Below are 25,696 nucleotides of genomic sequence, written 5' to 3'. Positions count from 1 at the left end.
TTTATATCTGAGCATTAATCCACAAATGGCTGGGAAAATGGATGAAAATCTTCTGTAAGTAGGAATTAGGTAGCCTGGGACAACCACATGTACTAGGAAAATGGAAAAATAATTACAACTTGACTATTGTTTGTACTTCTTGCATTTATAAGTAGGTGCTCTATATTTATTAAATTTTTGAATTATATGTTATATTTATTTTTCATTTATAGAATCTTTTATTTTTTATCATATCATTATTGTTATATTTGTGGATTAATTATATCTCTTTGTTTTAATTCTACTTTAGGAAATACAGTACCAGCATTCTATGTAGTTTAGTGGAGGTTTCAATCATTACAGAATTTATTTTTAAATTGTTGTGAATTCTAGCTCTTTTCATTGAAACACACTCAACTCCAATATGACTAGCATCTAAACTGACTCTAGTGAGAAGCACATTGTTTGCATCCATAAATCTTAACACATTTAAACTTTTTAAGGGTTCTTATAACATTATATTTATCAAGTGCCCTTCTTGATTCATGAAAAGTCCTGAATTGTGTATTTTTGGCCAATGAGCATTTTTGTTTTGTTCTAAAGTTGCTTTTATCAGAATAAATATCGCTTACTCTTACTTTAAACTTACTTTGCTGTGCAAACATAATATCTGTGTTTCTAAATAAATATTTACATTGTATCAGACTCTTTTTACAGCTCTGTTTTGTGTTTTCAAAGTCATCATCTTTCTTTTTTACATTTAAGTTAAGATATGCAAAACCATTGGCAACTTATTGAGGATATGATGAGCTGCCGATAGCTATTGGTCTCTCATATGGAAATATCAGTTTTTATATCAGTCTCTGTCAGAGGGAAGAAACTGTTCTTTCACATTGTTGTTGAGTAAAAGTTTAAAGATGACTGGCTGCAGCAGAGAAATTATTTTTGGATTAAGGATACTTAAAGCATCCTAGGTTCATGTAGCTCATACCATATCTTACAAAACAACAGGAAAACCCGTTATAGAATGACTCTGACCTTGGCTGCACCAATAAGCTAATTACACTCTGCTTTTTGCTTTTGTTGAAATGGCCCTAGAGATATCAGTCATACAGATCTGAAGGCTGTGGAGCTGATAATTTGCTATTTCAGATGACTAGTAATTACTTCCAAGAAATTAGACAGGCTTAGTAAGAGAAAAATGTAATTGCTTTTCCAGCAATTTGTACTTATGATCAACAGAAAAGAGAGAGTAAATAAACATCTACATCCTGTTGGAAAATTTGATCTTCCGTGATTTTTTAAAATTTATTTTCACTGATTTCAGAGAGGAAGGGAGAGATAGAAACATCAATGATGAGAGAGAATCATTGGCTGACTCCTGCACATTAGACCGAGCCCGCAACCCAGGCATGTGCCCCCCCAACTGGAATTGAACCCAGGACCCCTCGGTTCACAGGCCGACGCTCTACCCACTGAGACAAACTGGCCAGGGTGTCCATGATGTTTTTTAATCTTTCGGTTTTGGGGGGCTTATTTTGAGAAAAACTTTGATTGTGATTACATTTTGGTACCACTTTTATGGATTACTTATTAGTTAAGATTTTTTTCAACTTTCACATGGAATAATTCAATGTAAACTGAACTTAGCCTCAATTTACATTGAATATGTTGATGGAATGTTTCATGTGGTCTCAGAGCCACATCAACAAGGTAGCGACTGACCTGAATCAAAATATGGGCCATTTACAAGTTGGCTACTGGCTCCTTGGGAAGGGATGGCAGAGGTTTCCATGAGGAAGTACTTTATACAGGCCAGTTATTTATCTCCGGTTCTCGTGATTCGGTTAACCCTAGTGATCCCATTAGGTATAGTGAAATTCTTATGAGAGACATAAAAAATAAATTATTTAGAAAGGGAAAGTCTTTTATAAAATACAAATACATACTCTTGTCTAACACTAAAAGACTCAAGATTTTAATTATGATGCCCATACCTTTCATTAAAATTAAAAGTGATCTTATACTTTTTAGGAAATAATAGATGTTATCTTTTAAAAAAAACAAATATATGTATTTTATTTTTATTTCAGCATGTGGAGAAACCCTACAAGAGTCCAACGGCAACCTTTCCTCTCCAGGATTTCCCAACGGCTACCCTTCTTACACACACTGCATCTGGAGAGTTTCTGTGACCCCAGGGGAGAAGGTAGTTTATAATATCAAGAGTTCTCTTTTACTCTCATATAAGTGCAGAGGTTTATTTTTCAAATTTAATTTGCTTTATTTTTTATTCTTGTTTAATTAATCAAATAAAAGACTAAATAGTTCAAAAATTTATAATGGATTTTAAAAGATTAAACATTCTATTTTACCAAAATATACAGAATGGCCAATGTAAAAGACCTATTGATAATTTCTTTATCAAATCATGCTCATTAAAAAGGAATAAAACATGATACAGAATGTCATTAAATTTATCTTCCTGAAGATGATCACATGAGTTATTATCTAGAAACATCACAGCACCCTTGTTACATTCTTTTTTTTATAAGATTGTGTGTTTCCTGGAACTAGAGGACAATTTTTCAATATATTGGAAAATTTAATCAGTAGGTTAAAAGTCAGAGGCATGAAAATATCTAATTTTTAAAGTACATATGTTAGAGACAAAATTATGGAAGAATATATAATAAAACAATGCTTCTTTATCCTTGTTGGATTTATATAGGTTTCATTTCTTTTTCTTTTTTTTAAAAGAAATATTTTTATTGATTTCAGAGAGGAAAGGAGAGAGATAGAAACATCAATGATGAGAGGAAATCATGGGTTGGCTGCCTCCTGTACATCCCCTACTGGGGATCAAGCCTACAATCAGGCATGTGACCTTGACCAGAATCGAACTCAGGACCCGTAGGCCGACACTCTATCCACTGAGCCAAACCAGCAAGGGCTCATTTCTTCTTTTATTTTCTATGATAAGCATATTTTATTTTATGCAAGAAAAACATAATTTATTCATTTATTTTTTATTTGTTTATTTGTTAGTTAATCCTCACCAGAGGATATTTTGCCCTTTGATTTTTAGAGAGAATGGAAGAGAAGCAGGGAGGGAGGGAGAGAGAAAAAAATCAATATGAGAGAGACACATTGATTGGTTGCCACCTGCACGCACCCTGACCAGGGCTGGGAATCGAACTCAGGTATGTGCCCTTGACTGGGAATTGAACCCACAACCCTTTGGTGCTTGGGCCAACACTGTACAATACTAACTAGGGTGGTAATATATCATTTAAAAAATAAAAGTATTGTTGTACAATAGTGTGACTGTGCTTAATGCTACAGAACTGTACACTTGAAATGGTTAAAATGGTAAATTTTATGTTATGTATATTTTATCACACTAAAAAGAGAGATTGTCAGTGCATGTGTGTGTCTTTGTAGGAGTAAGCCTGCCAAGGTAAAGACAGAGTTTGTCCAATCTGAGGCTGTTTTTGATGTTGCACAGAACATGCTGGTAACAGTCCAGGATGTGCAGCTGAGAATGTAGCTGTGTTGAGCTGATAAAAGCATGCAATATCGATTCTTCCATCCCTCAGAACTGATTGATCTTTTAACAAGGATAGACTTCTTACATATTGAATACAGTTAGCATTTTTTTTTCTTTTCCTATGTAACCCATTTAAAAGCTATCATTTGACTACTTTAATTTTGAAAAAAAAGTCTTGTTAACCACTCATCTAACAGTTTACACATATGGGGTCAATTTACAATATAACGTTTATATTGGCAAAGGCACAGCTTAAATCTAGCAATTGCTGTATAGACAAATTGTTGATTCCATTAAAATGTGTCTTCTGGTGTGTGAAAGAAATCTTTGCTATCAGGAGTCTTATGCACATATATCAAGGACAAGACCTAGTGATATCCTAGGCAAGCTCTGAAAAATAGTTGACGAAAGCACGATACCACTTATGGATTTGCAGAGATAAGAGAGCTCAGATCTTGGAGTTAGTGCAGTTAATTCAGAGAAACATGGAGAGCACTAACTGAAAAAGGAAGGAGGAGGACATTTTTAGCAGCATTGCAGAGTATCATCTAGAGAAGTTGCAACTGATTGGATATAAAGTTGGAGTGGGAATTAAGGAAAGGGAGGTAGAACATGCATAGCCCATGGACACAAACAGTGTGGTGAAGGTCGGGTGGGGGGATGGGGCAGAGGCTGGGTGGCGGTGGGCAAGTGTGGGGGAAATGGGGGTTATCTGTAATAGTGTCAGCAATAATAAAACATATATATTAAACATAACAAAATATAACACAAAATTAACTTGTACCAAATGGGATATCTGCAAACTGTTTGCAGCAAATTATATAATCACTGAATGAAACCTCTACTAAATTATGTAATGTATATATATGACTTCAGAAATAATAAAATCTATTACATTTTTAAAAGACCCTGTGAGTAGTTGGTGATGATAAATCAAAATTTTAAAATCCAGATATCACATATGTTTAAGCAGAAAAATTATTTTCATGGTATAATTTAAGTCCTGTTTCTCACCTGTCATGTGGTTAATCCCTGATGGAATTAGAGATCTATCTGAGTCAGACAGCTTGTCTGTTGTAAGGCAGGGCCTTGGACCAGGGCCACAAGCTTCCTTGTCCATCCTTTGTATTTTAAAGTAAAAAGTCCTTTACTTTGACATGTTGATTTTCCTGAGAAAATTTAAAGTTGAGCCTATATTGCCCTAGTAGCCGATTAAGCTCAGTGGGTGGAGTGTCCGCCTACAGAGTGAAGAGTCTAGGGTTTGATTCTGGTCAAGGGCACATACCTCAGTTGCAGGCTCAATCCCCAGCCCCAGTCGGAGTGATTGCGGGAGGCAACCAATTGATATGTTTCTCTCACATCCATGTTTCTCTCTCACTCTCTCTCCCCCTCCTTCTCTCCCTCCCTCCCTTCCATTCTTCCTTTTTTAAAAAAAAAAATCAATGGAAAATATATCCTTGGTGAGGATTGACAACAATAAAATCGAGCCTATATTTTTGTGTTTCCCAGTATAGTTAGATTAAGTAAATTGGATTATGTCTTTATTTCATAACTATTGTAACATTTATATTGTGAGAGATGCCTGAATATGTATCATGGAAATAATAATAATATAGAATATTAACAATACTTCGGATTATTAGTGTTTTCTACACATTATCCAAGTAAATCCTTCGGATTTAATTGTGCTGAGATCAGCTTGATACGATGACCTCCATGTTACAGTGAAAAAATTCATTCAAACTCAGAAATTTTAAGTAAACGAACAAACTGAGAAGCTAGAAGTTTAATCCTGGCTTTCTGACTCCCAATCACAGATGGCTTCTAGTTGTAGGAAAAGATGCAGACTTTTCCCTTTAGCATGATACAGTTCAAAGCTGAACAAAAATGTAATGATCAATTATTCCAGGAGTTGGCACATTTTTTTGAAAGGATATACAGTAAATATTTTTAGCTTTGCAGGCTATACAGTCTGTTTCAAACACTCAGTTCTATTTTTTAGTCCTAGAAATTATGTAAAGTGATGTTTCCAACAAAACTTTCTTTATAAAAACTGGCTGAGGGCTGGATTTGGTGCATCCGGCATAGTTTACTGATCCCTGTTCTGCTCCTACTCTTATTTCTGAGAAGAAAACTGTAGTTTCCCTAGAGAGTTTATAAGCCTTTCCTAAGCTGCTTCTGGATAAAGGCCAGAAATCTGTTTAATTTACTGCTTTTGATTCTAATATCTCTTTCCAAAAAACCACTTCACGCTATCAGTATAATTGACAAGATTTGTAACATCTTCCCCATCCTCAGCACAATAAGGTATAAATGTTCTAGTTGATCTTTCTATGGTGCTCATGTAATTAGTTTAGGTAACCAATAACATCTTCATCATTCTGACAAAAGTTCATTGATTAATCTTCCTCTGAAGACTTACAAACATCTGGTCCCTAGACTATTGATCCGTCTTTCTTCAATATTCTTCACTTTCTTTGCATCATTGGACAGCAAAGTTTAATAAGCAAACTCCACCACAATTGTATCAATTTAACTTCACAGAATAACAAATAAGACTCTTGACTGATAAACGGGAAATCTTAAAATTGTTCCTTATATCTCCCTCAATCACCTGTTCCAAGGGAACTATAGGTACATCGATAAATGGTAATACTTATCATAAGAAATAAAACATCTATATAATTGTGCTCAGTAGTTTTTATTTTGCCATTCTTTGGAAAAAGATGCAATATATTTGCATAAAACAGTATAATGTAAAACAATCAAGTATTTTCCAGTGCTTATGGTTTGTAATTCATGTATGGATTCTGCTAGCAGCCTTAGGAATGGGCCAGCATTTTACTTCTACATCAGAGCCCTCCGATTTGATTTTTAGAAAATCTATCTTTATTACATTTTCTGCTTGAAAGGGCTCTGTGTTTTATATTAAAGTAGGCCAGTTTTGTTTCTCTATGGTGCTTGGTGTTTAAAATAGAAGTTTAAAAACAAGATAGGAAACTTTTCTGTTTAGAGTTATTCTCCTTCCAAATGTGTGTGTGTGTTCCAGACTTCAAATATTAACTATTTGTTAGCAATCCAAACACATTGTTTTAATTCTGAATAAAGTTTGATGATATACATAACTTCCAATTTAGCTCATCTTTTTTTACCTCATTGAGGAGGAAGTTGAATTATTCTTACACTAGTATAAAACTCCCCTTTAACCCAAGAGGAAAGGCACAAAATAAGCCTTGGGGCCTACTACTGTTTATGTCTGTATTCTAGCTGTGCCAACTCTGCTGTAATAAATGAATTCTTATATGTTCTATGCAGACTTAAATCCCTTGTGATTGCCATAAGGGAAATACAAATGCAAATGAAACTTAACACTGGTAGTATTCTCTGAGAAAAACCAGAAATTATTTCCCAATTATGTCCTAAGAATGACTTAATGTTGTATTGGTATTCAGAGATAGAGGAGAAACATTTTGGGATCTTCAAAAAAAAAAAATTCAGAAATAATGCATTTTATAATCAACTGTTGAGGATTATTTACAAAGAAAGGAAATGATTAAGTCCTTTATCCTTGGCTATTTTGGACATTTTTGTAAGCATTTTTGAAGGTATTTGGAATGATAAAATTAGATGCAGCAGAAGAAAAGCAAAGATAAAAGAAAAACGATGAATAAAGTAGATAAAAATAAATGAATCATTTTCTTAAAACTGAATTATGCCACATCTACTGTATTACATTTTTTAAAGTGTGTCTCTATTTTTACATCCCTAGATTTCATCTCATTGTAATCTAGAAAGTACATTTAAAGAAATTTAAATACATTCAATTTAATGGTGACATGTTAATGCCATTATTAGGTACAATTGACTTTCATTATAGTTTGATAAATTCTAAGTTTCAATCTCCGTAAAATAATTATTTACATATGGAAGTATAACCAACTTTGCTGTACAATATTATGGGTGATCATTGTGATGCTGAGATATAAGGTGCCATGAAAAATATTTATTGTTATTCTGTATCTTCATTCTTGGAAAAAGTGAGCTAGTTAAGGATTGGTTTGTCTTAATTAGTACTTAACTTTCTGTTAAATATCAAGAAAGGAGAGAAGTACATGTTTTCTAACACAACAATGGTAGTAATTTCTTGAATATGGATTCAGGATTGATTGATATATCTTTTTCTTTCTTTTTTTTTGTCATTCCTTGAGAGTTCTCTTACATCTAGATTTTTATATCATCACAAAAAGATTCTTTGTGTATTGTTACAAACTATAGTTTTATATTGGAGGCATTTCAAATACTTATATTTGTTGCTTATAGCCAAAGCCTTTTTCATTTTCGGGAATAAAGAACAGGTTAATCAAATGCCTTAATTATCTTAGCTATTTTAAGCAGAAAAGGGTTAGAATGAGTTGTGTGTTTTTTAAAATATATTTTTATTGATTTTATCAAGGAGGGGAGAGGGAGAGAGATAGAAACATCAATGATGAATGAGAATCATTGATCGGCCTCCTCCTACATGCCCCATACTGGGGATTGAGCCTGCAACCCAGGCATGTGCCCTGACCAAACCAGGAATCAAACCATGACTTCCTGGTCCATAGGTCAACGCTCAACCACTGGGCCATGCTGGCTGGGCCAGAATGAGTTTTAGAATATAAAAAAAATATGTTCCACATGTACTATTTTCATCAGGTAGGTGAGTTCCTCATTAGTTTGACTCTTCCTTGGATGTAATGAAGTAATAAAAAGAGTTACATATTTGAAAAGTAAAGTCTTTTTATAAAGCCGTAAGGAAACTGTCTTGCCGAGAGCTGTTCTTGAATTATCTTCACAAAAGCAGCAGCATTTCAGAACAAAGTGCAGAATGAAGAATCGTGTGCAATATCTAACTTGAAAGGCCTTTGAATATATATATATATATTCTTGGATCTAGAGAAGCATGATGACATCTGCCTTTGATTATACGTACATGGACAAATTCAAATTCTAGAGCTGCTCTTGAACATTTCAACATACACAATAATATTATGTTCTTGGAATATGGCACATGGTGGTTATTTTTAACATGATTATATATGTCTGGACGCCTTTGACATAAATTATTAAAAAGAAGACATTTATGGCAAAATCAGAATTTTCATGGTTTAAGTCATGTTTATCTTAGAAAATTCAAAATAAACTATATGAATAAAGGTTTCTGTTTGTTTCACAGTTGGTCAAATTTATAGAATCTGTGCTTTAGTTGCTAAAATGTTTGTGCTTTTATATTGTTAAACAGAATGAGAATGAGAAAATCAGGGTGGTGTGTTTTGTGTGTGTGTGTGTGTGTGTGTGTGTCTGTGTGTGGTATTTGTAAAGAAAAATAAGAGAATACTAATGTAGAAAAAAATTAGCATGTTTTCACAGTAGCCCTGGCCTCCTAATCTCCAAGAATCAAATCACCATGTGCATTTACAATCATTTTAACTCGGTGCTGTTTCGCTTTGTTTTGCAGATCGTTTTAAATTTTACCACGATGGACTTATACAAAAGTAGTTTGTGCTGGTATGACTACATTGAAGTAAGAGATGGGTACTGGAGGAAATCGGCTCTCCTTGGTAAGAGATCAATTACCTTCTCTGTGGCCATGCATATAGTCTGTCCTGCCTGAAGACTATTGATTTTTTCAAGAGTCATCTTAGAGTTAAAATTGTATGTGACCAACATATTAATTTTATTATTCTTTTTTAAACCACAAAAAACTACTCACGACAAATAGATAAATAAGTAAATTGATTTAAACCAGCTTCAAATATGAGGTAGTACTCAGATCTGATTTAGAATAATGACTTAAAGTAGCGTTCACATCTATTATGCTTACAGTGACTACTAATCACAGTGTTTCTGTAGTTTTAATTTTAAAGCCATAGTTTTAATGAGAAAATCAGGTAAATTGTGTGTGTGTGTGTGTGTGTGTGTGTGTGTGTGTGTGTGTTTGCTCAGGCAGCAGAATGTGAGCTGTTAGGTATAGTAGTTAGTAGCTGGTTTCCTATGCCAAGCACATTAGCTGGTACTGTAAACGACACAGTTTTCTTCTCAGAGAGTTTATTGTGGCTGGGAAGAGACATCTGTAGTTTGTGTCATAAATCATAGCTCAGATCTGATGCTTAGGGAAGTCTGCTGCCAACGTGAAACCACAGACCACACCATTAACTTGCATGAGGCATTTTCCTGTTGCCCTGCTTTACATAAAGGTGAGAGCTGTTGGCATGGCAGCATCTATTGATTTTTTGGATTGTGACTTTACCTTTATTCTTAGAGGTAGCTTTGCTCAGTTGCATTTATGTACCATACAGATCTTTTTTCTTACCACCTAAAACATATTGCATGGACACTTATATTAAAAGTGACAGCAGCCTTAGGAAGTCCAAGAGAGAACCCTGTAGAAATGTTTAAAAAGTGAGCAGACATAAAGATTCGAACGAATTAAGGTTGAGGAAAACATTGTCTTGAACATTTGGTTTCTTAGCCTAGATCAGTGACGGCGAACCTATGACACGTGTGTCAGAGGTGACACGCGAACTCATTTTTTTGGTTGATTTTCCTTTGTTAAATGGCATTTAAATATATAAAATAAATATCAAAAATATACATCTTTGTTTTACTATGGTTTCAAATATCAAAAAATTTCTATATGTTACTTGGCACCAGAATTAAGTTAGGGTTTTTCAAAATCCTGACACGCCGAGCTCAAAAGGTTCGCCATCACTGGCCTAGACGAAGCAATTTGTGACACATGTATGTGCGTCCCAAAGAAAACATTTCATTGAACTCATATTGGAGAATCAAATGCAAATTAAAACATCAAGCGCACCATCAGCAGTGTGTGGTGTCTGAGGGGCCACACTGCCCTGGTCGGATCCGAGTTTCCATGTGGAAAGTTCTCCCCACTATTTCCCCGAAACCTTGTCCCTCCTAGTAGTCACCAGACCGGCACATCAGAATCACTTGGAAGGTTGTTAAAAATGTAGAAATTTATGTCCACGCCATCCCTCCTGAATTAGAGACTGTATTTCACAGACACCCTGGCGATTCATAGGCACATTACAGTTGAAGAAACATTGCACTCTTTTACATGCCCGCCATGTGCTTTGCCAGTTAGGAAGACAGTCCCGCACCTGTTCGCTGTTACTATGAATTTGTTTCATGTTGACTGCTGTTTTAAATGTACTAAAACCATGTACAACATCATTGCCAGGGGCATGCAAAAATGGATGACAATGTATTGTTTGTAGAATAGTTTCATGTGCATTGTCATATTTTACCATTTTGTTATCTCATTGAATTTTACCGCACAGTGGCAGACATACAGTAGGTAATGAGTATTTGTGGAGGGTTGAGGGAAGAAAGCAGACATGACAGGATTTATTATATTCTTTGGTATTGTTCTTGCCAATGGATACACAGTTATAAAAATGTTAGAACTTATATTCCATTTTTCTGATACTACTTGCCATTCTGCCTGCTAACACTGCAGATTGTAGTCTTATAGATGAGATGGAGTGTATGCAATAGCATGAGATCCTCGGAGCAGCTTGTCAGCCCCTCAGATGAGTCATCACTGAACCTGGCTAGACAAGGAACTCCACTTTGAGCTGAGGCATGGCTTTAACCAAGTGACTCCCCTACGAATGACCAGACTGACAATTTAAACGGGCTTCTCAGCATCATTTGTACTTCTTTTCTTTTCTTTATAGAATAATATTCCCCACCTTGATGTCCCCACATGACTTTTTACAAGTATGTCTTTTGAGCTAGCTCTTTCTTCCTTCTACAGAATAAAGATACTGACAGTTGGTTAATCTGAAGATATGTTCTAATATTTTATAAATAGACACAAAGGGATTGGTTTATTTATCCACCACTAATAAGTAAATATTAAGGTGTGGTTATGTTCTAGTTACTAAGGATAGAGATAGGAACCAAATCAGGTCATCCATAGTGGCTGCACCAGTCTGCATTCCCACCAGCAGTGTAGGAGGGTTCCCTTTTCTCCACATCCTCGTATATATATATATATATAGTTACTGTGGAAGGCAATTAGAATACAGAGTCATATTTAGGAGTCTCTCTTTATTGTTTTATTTCTTTTAGGCAGATTCTGTGGGGACAAATTGCCTGAAGTTCTTACCTCTACAGACAGCAGAATGTGGATTGAGTTTCGGAGCAGCAGTAATTGGGTAGGAAAAGGCTTTGCAGCTCTCTATGAAGGCAAGTCCCATTGAGTTTTACAGGTTACTTCCTCTAAGGAGCTCTTAATAGAAATATGCTTTCTCTCAAAAACATACAAGAATAAAAACAAAAAAAAATACAAACTCAGTACAGTGATATTGTGGCTGTATTTTAATTATAAGTTTTTGAAACTTTGTGTTATAATATTCACAAGGATGATTTTTAATAAAAATACTTGGTGAATGTAAATTGCATTTTTAGTACCATTGATGTAGTAACATATAAATGTACTCAGGGATGTGTACTGGGGGAAAAAAGGACACAAGAGTTCTTAAACGGCAAATGGTTTTTTTTTTCATGATGATTTTAGAATATTGTGAAGAACTTACCCTTTTCCTTCGTATTGAATTTGTGTCTATTTGGTGCCTGTACTACTGAAATGCTCTGCTAGAGGAAACTGCACAGAAAGTAATTGTGCACATCTGGAGCACGCTTTGTCTAAAGGAGAGGGTCCGCATTCAGGGAAGAATCTGCGGGGTGCTTTGCTCTAGCCTCTGAGACATACACTGGCACTGTGCTCCTGCCTTGCTCTGCTCCTGCCTGGTTGTGGGTGGAGAAGGCCCTTCGTGCTCCTGCCTCTGCTCGGACAGGAGTTTAGGAAATTCAGAAGACAGCAGACTTCTGCTTCCCTTAGACTTTTAAGTAAACGGAGGTATTTTGTTCCAAAGATTAACTGCATGGCAGTGAAAAGGATTATTTGGACGGAGCCACAGATGTTGAGCACATGACGCTAGTCCGCTGCCAGGGACCAGAGTTCCGTGCAGCTTCTCTCCTGATCAGCTCTTGTACCTGAGGTCAAAACTCGAAAGCGGCAGCTCAGGGAATCACAGAGCAGACTCACACGAAACTTGTAAAATCTCTCAAGCTTTTAAGTGTTAAAAATATGCTTTTTATTTTGAGTAAAAGTGTGGTGATTAAAAAAGCACATATGCCTGTGCTGACTACTATCTAATATTTATAGTTAAGTGGCTAGAATTTGGGGGGCTTTTTTTTAAACCATCTAAATTTTTACAACAGTATAACCGGCCAACTTTGATTTTTATAACCTGGTCTTTATGGAATTACTCAGCTACAGGCACTGAGCTAAAATGTTATTTTTAGAAGAAAATGAAATGTCATGTCTAGATTTACTTATTTATTTTTGCTTTCCCCAGCAATCTGTGGAGGTGAGATCCGTAAAAATGAAGGACAGATTCAGTCTCCTAATTATCCCGATGATTACAGACCGATGAAAGAATGTGTGTGGAAAATAATGGTGTCAGAAGGCTACTATGTCGGGCTGACCTTTCAGGCCTTTGAGGTAAAGTCGTTTAGGCAACCTTCTTGGAGTGTACCCTCTATAAATGACAGTGGCATTTAAGGGGATCCTCATTAAATAAGCAAAGAACCAGAGAATCAGCGTTTTAATCAGCCAAGAAGCAAAGGATTGCCTATAAAATGTAACATCAAGAGCCAATGTGTTTTTTTCCTCCCATCCTCTCTCTTGTTGCAGACATTTGCAAGGAGATTAAAGTGCGTTTACATTATCTGTGCTATTTGAATCAGAATGTTTGAAGTACTGACAATAGTTTCTTCTGACAAATGCACGGGCTTGTTTCACAAAACTGTCTTAAAGGCCCATTAAATAATAGAACTTTTATTTCTCTTCTAAACTAAGAGGTTAAAAGGTAGACTGTCTTTTTTGTTGTTGTTTGGGAGGAAATCCATTTTTGCCATGACACAGAAAAGTGTTTATATCAAAAAGAGGGGTTTAAGTGTTCTTAGGAGCTTCTGCCTTCATGAAAAATATTTATGGGGGAGGAGGTCGGCACCAGCATCACGGTGTTAGATGATGCAGATGAAACTAAAGGCCAGTCAGAATTCTGGAGCAAAGTCTGGGCCCCAAATTACCAAACTGCTTAATGAGTCATTTTTTGTGAGGTCAAAGGAACTGAGGGATTAGAAGCCAAGCGATAGGGAAGTTATCAGGAATTTCAGAGTATGTTTAAGGCTACAATCAGTCTAGAAATGGAGAGCCGAAGTGAAAAGGGAAGGAATGATGAGATATGGTGGTAGGTCCAGGCAGGGGGTACCAGATGCCACAACTGGAGATCATTACTTCACGGATTAGAACACTGATCCACTGTCCAAGCAAGTTTAAGGCAGTAGGGAACCCCGTAGGCTGCCTGGGTGTGCTGAGTGCAGTGACCCGTGGTGGTGTCCCTGTCCCCACAGCAGGGGCCCCAGGGGAATCCAGGCATTACTTACTCAGAAACCCAGAGAACATTGCACCCCGCCTGCAAGCTGTGTAATATATTTTTTGAGACTCATCTCTACCACTTTGCATGAACCATTTAATTTCCCAAGGCATACAATTTTTTATCATGAAAAAGTTATCTTTTCTTGCTGTGGTCATGATGTTTATGCTTTCAACCATTTTTGCATGTTTGGAAACCTTGGTTCTGAGATCATTTGATTCACATTTGCATTTTATTATTTTAATAGAACAATACGATTACAAATTTATTATTCAAATTAGAACATTTTATTGTTAACAGAAAACTAAAATTGGGTAGGATTTGCCTGCTATTTAGAAAACAAAACAACTGGCTCACTGAAAAATTATCTACCTCATAACCTCCTTACTTATATGTTGTGATATTGCAAAAATTAAGCAATGGGCTGTCTTTCAATATATAATCCAATGATTTATGGAATTTTATTACAAAAGTGATGTCAGAAAATGCATTTATTCCATGTCTCCAAAAACTAGGATAGTACAAAGGACAAGTAGGAAAGATTTACATCTCAAGCACTTAGAACCATGCCTAACACAGAGTAGTTACAATAAATACTTGTTGATTGAGTGAATGAATAAATTATTACTAAGCTTTAGGATTGAAAAAAATTATGTCATAGTTTGGCTCACACTACATTTATTTATTATCTCTAGTTTCTGTTCTTTTTTAATTTTGACTTATTTTCTTTATTTTTAATATATTTTTATTGATTTCAGAGAGGAAGGGAGAGGGAGAGAGAGACAGAAACCTTAATGATGAGAGAGAATCATTGATCGGCTGCCTCTTGCCTGTCCCACACTGGTCATGGAACCCGTAACCTGGGCATGTGCCCTGACCAGGAATCAAACTGTGACCTCCTGGTTCATAGGTTAATGCTCAACCACTGTTCAATGCCAGCTGGGCTGGTTCATTTTCTTATGTCTTTTTTTTCCTCCTTCATTTATATACTAGGCATATTGAATGTATAATAAGCCTCTCATCTTTAAATGACTAGAACCAAGCCTTTGATTGTGTTGTCTTACTAAGCCACTTTCCTTCGGACTTCCTCATTTTAGTATTTACTATTTCAGTGTATCTCTATTTACTCAAAGAATATCCTTAATTTGCCCTAACTGGTTTGGCTCAGTAGATAGAGCATTGGCCTGTGGACTGAAGGGTCCCAGGTTCGATTCCGGTCAAGGGCATGTACCTTGGTTGCAGGCACATCCCCAGTAGGAGGTGTGCAGGAGGTAGCTGATCAATGTTTCTCTCTCATGGATGTTTCTAACTCTCTATCCCTTTCCGCTCCTCTCTGTAAAAAATCAATAAAATACATTTTTTTTAAAAAAGAATATCCTTAATTCTACTTTTTCTCTTTAACCCCGGGGCCAGTCTATCAGCATATTTCATTTATTTTTTTCTTCAAAACATGTTCCATATATGACCTACTTTCTGGCCATCAGTCTGGTCCCAACACTGCCCCTTTTCACAGCTCTATCCTGGTTCTACATATCCTGTTCTCCACACAGTCAAAGTGATACTTTTATAATGTCAGATAGATCATAACACTACTCTGCTTAAATTCTTTCAGGGTTTTTGCATTATACCTAAAATAAAACACAGATTTAATTATCATGGGTCAAGGTGTGCCCCTCTGGGCCTTCCTTCCTTTCCTCAAAAATGCCAAGTTTACTCCCATGTCACAGCATTTGCCATTGATGTTCTTCAACTTCTAGATCTTTGCATTTTTCCCTCATCTCTTACCTAATTCAGATTTTTTCTTTTTTTTAGAATGAAGTTTAATCTATTTATTTTTAATTTATCTTTATTGTTAAAAGTATTACTTCTTAATCATCACCTCCTTAAAAAGTCCTTGCCTGGTAACTCAATTTAAAATATTATCTTACCTACAATTGCCTACAAACCATTATTCTGGTTTACTTCAGTTCATTGCACTTACATCTTTTGGAATTTGCTATGGATTTGCTTACATGGTTATTGTTTGTCTCTCACTAGATATGATCATCAGAGGGTAGGAATCTTACATGTCTTATTGATCACTATATCTCCAGCATCGGTGCATGATTAATATTTGATAATAAGGAGGGATGGATAGATGAAGTATATGTGGGGATGGGAGCACATGATGATTGGTAGGTGGAAATTAACATATCCTTTATCAGAGGTACATAAGTTTTCATAAAAAAGGAAATATGCCTGGATAGGTTTGGTTTATAGAGGACCTAGTGTGCAGTGTAGCTGAATTTAACTAGAGATCCAGGGTTCTGTGAAATTCAGAAGTGAAAAGGGATTTAGAGATGTCCTAATATACCATCTAAATATTTTTAGATTAGGGAACTGAACTTATGCTATTAACCTAGTACCACACAAATGAGCCCTAAATCAGCATTAATTTTCAGGTACAGTATATCTTCATTACTCACAGATTCTGTATTCACACATTTACCTACTCACTAAAACTTATTTGTAACCTCCAGTAGCATTCACGATGCTTCTGGGCTATTCATGCACAGACACAGAGCAGCAAAATATTTGAGTCATCTGACATGCACATTCCCGGCTCTGATGTGCCTTATGGAGAAAATGTGTTAGACAAACATCATTCAGGTATAAGTTATAGTGCTTTTGGCCGTGAGTTCAGTGTTAATGAGTTGACGATATTTTTAAGGTGCCTTTAAACAGAAACACACAGAAAACAAGGTTAGGTATTGATTGCTTAACAAAAACTTTGTTACCAGAAGTTTGCAGGAACCTAACGAGTATTTCTGCAGGAGCAATGTATCCACTAATTCAGTGTTTTCAGTGACTCTATGGAACTGAACCATGAATACCAAAAATTGACTGTATATATATTTTTAATTTGTTCTAGTGGTTATTAGGTGGTTTATTTCATTTAGTCAGTTACCTTTTTATATCAATTTATTTCTGTTTGCATAATATATTTTCAATATACGGCTTGTACATTTTATGTTGAAAATGTATAATTTTTAGAAAGTCCTCACCAATCTTCAGTGTTTTGTGTTGTTCCCCCCAGTTATTATTCCCTAATATCAGTCTTTGCCATTTTTCAAAAACTGTTTCTATTTTCATAACTTTGTTGCTCTCTGCCCTTTCAGATAAAAGGGCCCTTAAGATAAACTTGTGCCCCATCCTGTTGAAATCTATTAAGGATTTACTAGCTGTCCATTACTTATACTTTTTTTGTGAATTTATGTCACAACTTTACCTCTCCTAATGCTATTTAGACTTTAAGGTAAATATAGAAAGAAAATCTGGACAAGTGCTTTGGTTAATGAATCTTGGGTGCTTTTCAGTAGGAAAGGACACTGTTTGGGGGTTATAGAGTCCTGATACTTCTATATCATCCCCTTTGTGAAGCTTTCTCTTCTCTAGTAGTTACGGGTGCGTTGCGTCTGAAGACCAGTACTGAAGTGAGCTTGTGCATGCGTGGAGATCATGATGTCTACAATCACTTATGAATAACCCTGCTGCTTCTATTCAGCAGCAGCGTTATTCATAAAGAAGCCCCTACAGTGCTATCTTACTTGAGCACTTTCCGTATGCAGACATACAGAAGAGAAACAGTCTGGAAGACTGGAAATGTTTATAGTAACGACTTTCAAGAGCTGTTAATAAAGCAGAAAAGAAATGAAAGAAACTCAGAGCTGACTTATGTTTACCTTGAAATCTCCACATACATTAATTTAAATGGGATTAAGTTTGAGGTACTTGTCCACATTTCTACACACTGATTTGGTTGTACTTCCCTTATAGAAACCATAGATGTTTAATATTTAATAGTCTTACCCATCATTACTGCAAGCTGCAACATTCCAAACTACTTATAGAAATTTTTATCTTGGCACTTTGTGGATTGCCTAACTAAAAGTAATCCTTTGATTCTTTTAAATATTTTATATTAGTTTAATTTAATTAGACTAGTCTTTGTTAATGAACTAAGAAGCCTAGACAGGGAAGTCTTAAATTACTTAAGATTTTTATGCTTGTGATATACTATTTTTGGGATGTTTAGCTAAGAATATATATTAGGGGCCCCAGCCGGGTAGTTCAGTTTGTTAGAGCATCATCCCAATATGCCAAGGTTGCGTGTTCACTCGCGGTCAGGGCACATACAAGAATCAACCAATGAATGCATAACTAATCAGAACAACAAGTTGATCCCTTTGCCCCCCCCTTTCTCTCAAATCAATAAATAAAATTTTTTAAAATGAATACATGTTGGTTAATGACTATTAAAGAGAATTAAGTAGGTCTTCAGAATGATGGCTAAGGCTATAATTCTACTCTGAAAGATGAGCATGTTTGTTTGAATAAACGTGGCCAAGGTCACACAATTCATAACTGGTAGCACTGTGATTGACACCAATTCCATGGCCTGTGCACTCTTGCGCCCAGGACCTGGTCACAAAGAGAGGCATTGATATTCTCTCATAGCATTAAATTCTTTCCCTTTATAACATTCTTCATTTACACATTTGTACTGTTTAATTAACATATATGTCTGTCAGTCAGGGATGTGTCTGTTTTATTCACCACTCTTTACACACTATCAAGTGTATATTTTCTGGCCATAACAGATTTTTACTGAATATTTGCTAAATTTATGAGCAGTTAAAAATAATTGTGTCATGAAGGAAAAAAATCAAGTAGGCAGCATTTAAAACTTGAGTCACATAAAAATGAACATAAACTAGACTTTTGATTTTCACATGTTGAGAATATTTGTTTTTCTCCTCCTTTTTTGAGCTGTAATTATTTGTATGTTTTAATTAAAATTAAATAGTAATAATAAAATATTTTCATTAAATAATAAAATATTAACTATGATAGTAAATTTAAAAATAATAAACTATTATTAAGCTTTTCTTCTTTTATTCAAAATTCCTCTTGTTGATAGGATTATTTATTAGGCTCTACTGGATTTTTCCCATTGTGGAAATTAACTTTTTTAGTGACTAATGCTTAGTGACTAACATTGATTTTGCTAGTTATATACTAACATGTTCTTCCAAAGCAAAGAATAATTACTTGAGCCTCATTGACGTGCCTCAGTGGTTGATCATCCAGCCAAGAACCATGAGACCACCAGTTCAAATGCCGGTCAGGGCACATGTCCGGATTGCGGGCTCAATCCCCAGTGGAGGGCATAGGAGGCAGCTGATCAACAATGTTTCTCTCTCATCAATGCTTCCATCTCTTTATCCCTCTCCCTTCCTCCCTCTCTAAAATATCAATAAAATATATTTTAAAAAGAATAATTACTTGAGCATTATCCCAAATGTATATAATTTCACAGGATATTTTCTATAAAAGTTTAATCATTTAGGAGCTGATTGCATTAATTATATTTTTAAGCTACACACTAACAGTCACGGGAGAGGGTTATGTTTTTTTGTTATGGTCAAATATACATAATATAAAATATACAATTTTCACCATTTTTTAAGTGTATAGTTCAGTAGTGTCAAGTACATTCAGATTGTTGTGCAACCATCACCACCATCCCTCTCCAGAACTCTTGCAAAACTGAAACTCTACACGCAATAAACAACAACCTCCCTTTCTCCCCTACCCCAGCTCTTGGCAACCATTCTTCTTATTTCTCGCTCTATGACTATCTACTCTACTCTGATACTTCATGTAATTGGAATCATACAATATTTGCCTTTTTGTGACTGCTTATTTTACTAGTTTAATATCCTCATGGGTCATCCATGTTGTGATAGATAGATGATAGATAGATAGATAGATAGATGATAGAAATATAGATATAGATATAGATATATAGACTGATTTCAGAGAGGGAGAGAGAGAGATAGGAACGTTAATGATGAGAGAGAATCATCGACTGGCTGCCTCCTGCACGCCCCACACCGGGGATCAAGCTCACAGCCCGGGCATATGCCCTGACCTGAAATCCAGCCATGACCTCCTGATTCATAGGTCAACACTCAACCATTGAGCCATGCTGCCTAGGCATCTCCCTTAATAAGGCTGAATAATATTCCATTGTGTTTATGTACCACCTTTGTTTATGCATTAATCTGTTGACAGACATTTGGATTGCTTCCACCTTTTGACTGTTGTGAATGATACTGCTGTAAACATGGATTGACAAATATCTCCTTGAGACACTGCATTCAATTTTTGGGTTAAATACCTAGAAGTGGGGTTGCTGAATCACATGGGAATTCTATTTTTAATTTTTCAGGGAACATGGGAGAGCTTTTATTGGAAATATTATCTGGAAACTTTGGAATTTTTCAAGATTTTTACAAATTAGGTAATGCAGTAGATATTTTTGCAGTGTTGTGTTTATTTTTAGAAATTTGGTTATAAAATGGAAGCAAAGTGCATGCATGGGTCCTGTGCAGAGGCATAGTCCTTCCTCCAGGCTGGCCCTCCTTCAGTGTCGCGCTCACCCACATGCGCTGACCACAAAGCTTTGCACCGCCAGGCAGTTTTAGAATGCGAGGCTGACCACGTTAGATGACCTGTAATTGATTTTAGTTCTTGCTAATTGGAAATTGTTTGGCCTTTTCATGCTCCCTCTCTAACCTGCTAGTAAAGGCATGAGCCCCCATTGAGTAACGAAATGTAACCTTAATCCCTTCTCACTAATCTGTGTACTTGTTTTTCCCTCTTTGTGTATTTGCGTCTATTTCCAATATCTCCTAAATATCAGTTCTCTAAATATATTAGAAGCTTACTATCATTTTCATTGTATTTTCTATATTCATGTTAGGTCTGTTTACATTGAGATAAACTTGGCCACATTCATATATGGTTTGGTTACCTTAAAGTCTGTAATAAATTAACATCATCATTATCCAAACATTTATTATATGTGCAGCTGTGCATGGCATTGCATTCAGGTCACATATATGTGAACTGTGTCCAGGCTATAACTCAAGAAGAAACTCCCCCCTTTTTTTTTTTTTACTGTTTTTATAAATCACTGAATTTGATATTCTTTTTCTCATGGAACTTAAAGTTACCGGCATAATATCAATACACTTATTCACTTTTTAGCTTCAACCATATTTATTTCTAGCCAATCAGTATATTGTTTGTTTAAATAATTGATATAGCTGGAGCAAATGCTACGCAAGTGACATAAATACAATAACTGAAACTTTCATTTGTGCTCACCATTACTTCTGTGGAGATGTAGTTGAAAAGGTATAATTATAATAACACCAATATAACAGATTCATTGTGCTGGCATTCCACTTAGGGTTAATTCAGTTAAGCTGGAAAAATATGTAAACAAAGGTCATTGAGGTCATTGATAAGTTATCCAGGATGGTTGGTGAACCAGTTATGCATTTCTGAATATTATAAATTCATATGTATGAGGCACATTTTACTTTCTAAGTAATTCAACAACTGTAGCCTTTGCTATGTGAGAATACAGTGCATATTTCTATTGTGTTATCCATAACACCAGGTGCATAATATTTAATATGTAAGTAATACGTAATTCATAAATAGCTACTAGTGGAATCAATCCTACAATTGATCATGAAATATTTATCCTTGTGTTTCATATAAATTATTTAAACTTATTAAGTAGCCAGTGACTATACTTTAAGTTAAAATTTAAAATGATCTATTGCATATCTGTTAAAAAATAGACTGAGTTTTACTTACAGGGAAATATCCATTATCTTATTTCTTTTCAATCACTGAAGAAATATAAATTTTTGTTTCATTTTCAATAGTGTCTATTTTGTTTTTCGCATTGTAATATTGTAATTTTTAAAAGCAATAATCTCCTCAAATAGTAATTAAAAAGCTCTTGAAATTAATCTTCTTAATTTTTATGCTGCACTGTAATTCTGTTTCTGTTAGTTGACTTCCTACCACAAGGAGCTTCTTCCTTCATTGTGTGGTCTCTCTTCCTTTCCTCTTCTAGCTCCCCCTTCCCCCTTCCAATATGATTCATGCATCAGGGGCAGTTCATTCTGTGCTGCTTTAAGCAAGTGAGTGTAGGATGGCTTGCTGAGAACATGGGTTATTTTCCCTGCAGTTTTGTCTCTAGTTCGATGTTGCGTATTCTTCCATCAAGCCCTACACCTTGAGAGCTTTAGATGTTATTTTATATGTCCCCTTGACTGAAGAATAGCCTTTGGCCATTTGGAAATGGTCTCATCTTTATAGAGAACTTTGATTTTGAAAGGAGTATATTAAAGGCTACGAGAAGAAAGCATATATATTGCTGATCAGATTGGCCTGGTCATCTCCAGTGACTAATTAAGTTACTAGTGCCTTAATTAGTTACGGCTAGCTCTCCCTCCCCATCTCTCCATTTAAACAGCTACAGTTTAAAAAGCGTGTTTAAAAAATGAGGTGTTATTTATAGTAAATATTTTCTATTCATTCCCATAATCTCACACAGAAAGAAAATACATTTTTAGGGAAAAGTCTGAATTTATTAATCAAATTTAATGAGCCTGATGGAGCAACCTTCACGCCTCCTACCCCCAACTTCTCTTACCTATTGTTCCACTTTATATTTTTCCATAAAGTGTATTACTTTCTAATAGTTTATGATTTAATTATTTTCCTGTTGATTGTTCCTTTGCTCTCTACCCACCAGAATTAGCTAAGTCCCATGAGGGTGGGGCGCTGTCATTCTGCCGAATGGTGCCTTCCAAGCAGTGGGAAGACTGCCTGGCAGAGAATAGGCACTGACTGTTGAAGGAATGAAGGAATCCTACTGTGATTGGGAAAAGGAAGCAGCAGATGTAGTTCTTAGTTCTAACCAAGTCTGTGCTTCAAAAACCTATGTTTTGTCTTTTGTCCTTATGCTACTTAATTTGAAGACTATTGCTATTAATGTTTGACAATTCAGGAAACAGATTCTTCCAACAACTATGCAGTATTTCTGTGCCTTCTGGTTGTAGTTCCATGAATGACTGTATTTTGCAACCGAATTCTATATATCAGCAAAGCGTATGTCAGGCAGTGGTTCACAAGATGGAATACTTTTCATGGTTCTCTAGCTTCAGATGTCTAATAAGCAGTTGATTCTATTAAGATTTCAGGATGAGTGCCTCCTTTCTGTAAAAATAAAATAAAATAAAAAGCAAGAATTTTATTTAGAAATTGTCTCATAGCTTCTAAAATAATTTGTAAATTTTGGCTCTGTTGCTTTTAGAAGTAGTTCCAGGCAAAAACATGAGTCCAGGAACTTACAGTTCTCCATAAGTTTCATAGGCCAATAGTCTGACCTACCATTTGCATTTAGTTGTTGAAGAAGACACATTGATTTCTGCCACTTAATATGGGTTGAGGGGAGTGTCCTGAGGTTAAAGGGCTCATCTACATCAGCCGAGGTACTTGGAGAAAGGCCTTGCCAGTGCTGACTCTACAGTATGGTGGTCTTTCTACATGTAACTATGCTAACTATCAGTAAAGAATTCCATAGACTGGGAAGTAATGTAATCCATATTATCAGACTTTCTCTCAAAAATATATCTATAACCTAAAACAGTGTAATGTTTGCCAATAGAATTTGAATGCAGCTTTCTTTGAATAAAATCACCATTTCTTTGATTAACAATGGGCAGTTGTTAAAGCTATATTCCTGAGAAAATTTTACACTTCTTGTAGCATAATCTGGCCCAGACATTTAAGGACCGTTATAAGTATGGATATGTTATCCGTTCTATTTTCTAAAGAATTATCACTTGTATTTTAATTTTCTTTTAAAAGGCAGTTTAACTTTTGTTGATCCAGATGCATACAGATGTATTGTTCTGTAGATTTGTTTTTTATCTCTCCACATTTAGCAGAATAATATGGGTCTTTTATCCATGGGCAGTGTAGATAATCACCATGCACACTTGCAAGATAGCAATCTGTTATATGACCATATCAGAGTTATGGCACTGGGAATACATAATAATCTTACCATAGAAATTGTTTTACCTATTAATGAGACATATGTTCACATACTTTTACTCTCTAAGATTGAAAGACATGACAGCTGTGCCTATGACTACCTAGAAGTTCGAGATGGGACCAAAGAGAATAGCCCTTTGATAGGGCGTTTCTGTGGTTATGATAAACCTGAAGATATCAGGTCTACCTCCAACACCTTGTGGATGAAGTTTGTTTCTGATGGGACTGTGAACAAGGCAGGGTTTGCTGCCAATTTTTTTAAAGGTAATTTAAAATAATTTGAAATGTGAGATTTTCCTTGTCCAGGATAAATGTGACATTTAGCTTTGAGGTAGGGACAACTGGAGTAAAGTTTTATTGAAAGTTGAAGTATACGCTGTTCAGAAGGGGATTTTGATGGGTTTTGAGGACAATGGTTATTGGTAAAATACTAGAATTTGGGACATTGTCACACAGGGTATTAGGGTATTAGTTCTGTTAGGATATTCTACCATTTTAAAATGAAATAGACAAAGTAAAATTCAGAAAGGGATCTATAGACTGGGAGAAAATATTTGCAGTATAGTCAACAAAGAATTCATACTGACTTGTAGTTCATCAATTTATTTCTAGGTGACAGCATTTCCAAATCACCCATTATAGAATGGCTTTTACTACATTGGAAAACATTTATGGCCTCTTAGTGGAATACCTAAAATGTCTTTTTTATTTTTTAACGAAGAATATATATTTTCATATAGTACATTTTTGTTTCCATATATAAGTAAAAGAGTATATTGGTGTAAAAATATGAAATTATTGTATTTTTTGGATTAATATGTCTATATAAAAACACTGAGTGCTTTACATTTAAAGAGATCCAGTAAGTTTCTGAGTTTTTCCTTTTTAATTTATATTCACCATGACATATTTCTTTAAAAGCATTTTTAGGATATCTAGAAAACTATACTATGATATCAGCAGGTGAAGCTGTGTTTTTTTCAGAAAGTTTTTCTGTTTCATTCTGAAAAATAATAATACTGTGTCTGAGATACGGTGCTCTGCAGTTGGCCCTGCTCTAGGTTTCTAGTACTTCTCTTGGTTCTTACATGTTCTTAGGATGCAGTGACATGAATTCTTGTTTTTCATCTATTAAGGGCTTGCAAATTATTCCTGCTCCTTTGTTGAAGCTATTAATTGGCTCATTTTCATTCAGAGCTATTAAGCATATCATAATTTCAAAAAATCTTACACCTTAGTATATAAAAACAAAATACTCCCGTCATTCTCTAACTCATGCCGTCTTTATAGAGGAAGACGAGTGTGCCAAGCCTGACCGTGGAGGCTGTGAGCAGCGATGTCTGAACACCCTGGGCAGTTACCAGTGTGCGTGTGAGCCTGGCTATGAGCTGGGGCCTGACAAAAGGAGCTGTGAAGGTATGACTGGGTTTGCACTTGGCGTTCCCTGCTGAAACCCTCTACCTAATTCCTTTCTTTCATTAAAGTCTCATTTCCTTTCTTTCTACCTCCCTCTTCCTTTCCTTTCTAATAACTTCTTTCCTCAACTAGTAACACTCAATGTTTAGTCACAGCTAATGTGAAACTGCCTGGCTTCTCATTTTAAAATCAGTCGTTTCCACCTTTGGTTACTAACCAGGCCAATTGTCTGCCTACCCATGTACCTATCCATCTATCTATCTATCTA

The 25,696-nt window shown here is 35.5% G+C and overlaps 1 protein-coding gene across 1 annotated transcript in view; it reads left to right on the top strand.

The window, feature by feature from the left end:
- TLL1 (tolloid like 1) overlaps positions 1-25,696 on the top strand; it is a 185,106-nt gene that overhangs the window by 98,022 nt on the left and 61,388 nt on the right. Inside the window, exons 9-14 of the mRNA XM_015567762.1 lie at positions 2,073-2,188; positions 9,027-9,129; positions 11,666-11,782; positions 12,958-13,103; positions 24,081-24,276; positions 25,303-25,428. Coding sequence (XP_015423248.1) covers positions 2,073-2,188; positions 9,027-9,129; positions 11,666-11,782; positions 12,958-13,103; positions 24,081-24,276; positions 25,303-25,428 — 804 coding nt within the window. The remainder of the gene's footprint in view (positions 1-2,072; positions 2,189-9,026; positions 9,130-11,665; positions 11,783-12,957; positions 13,104-24,080; positions 24,277-25,302; positions 25,429-25,696) is intronic.

The sequence above is a fragment of the Myotis davidii genome, unplaced genomic scaffold (genome assembly GCF_000327345.1).
Source record: "Myotis davidii unplaced genomic scaffold, ASM32734v1 scaffold1324, whole genome shotgun sequence".
Classification (NCBI taxonomy): domain Eukaryota; kingdom Metazoa; phylum Chordata; class Mammalia; order Chiroptera; family Vespertilionidae; genus Myotis; species Myotis davidii.
Note: the sequence above shows the minus strand (reverse complement) of the source record. Positions and strands in the feature narration are given on the sequence as shown.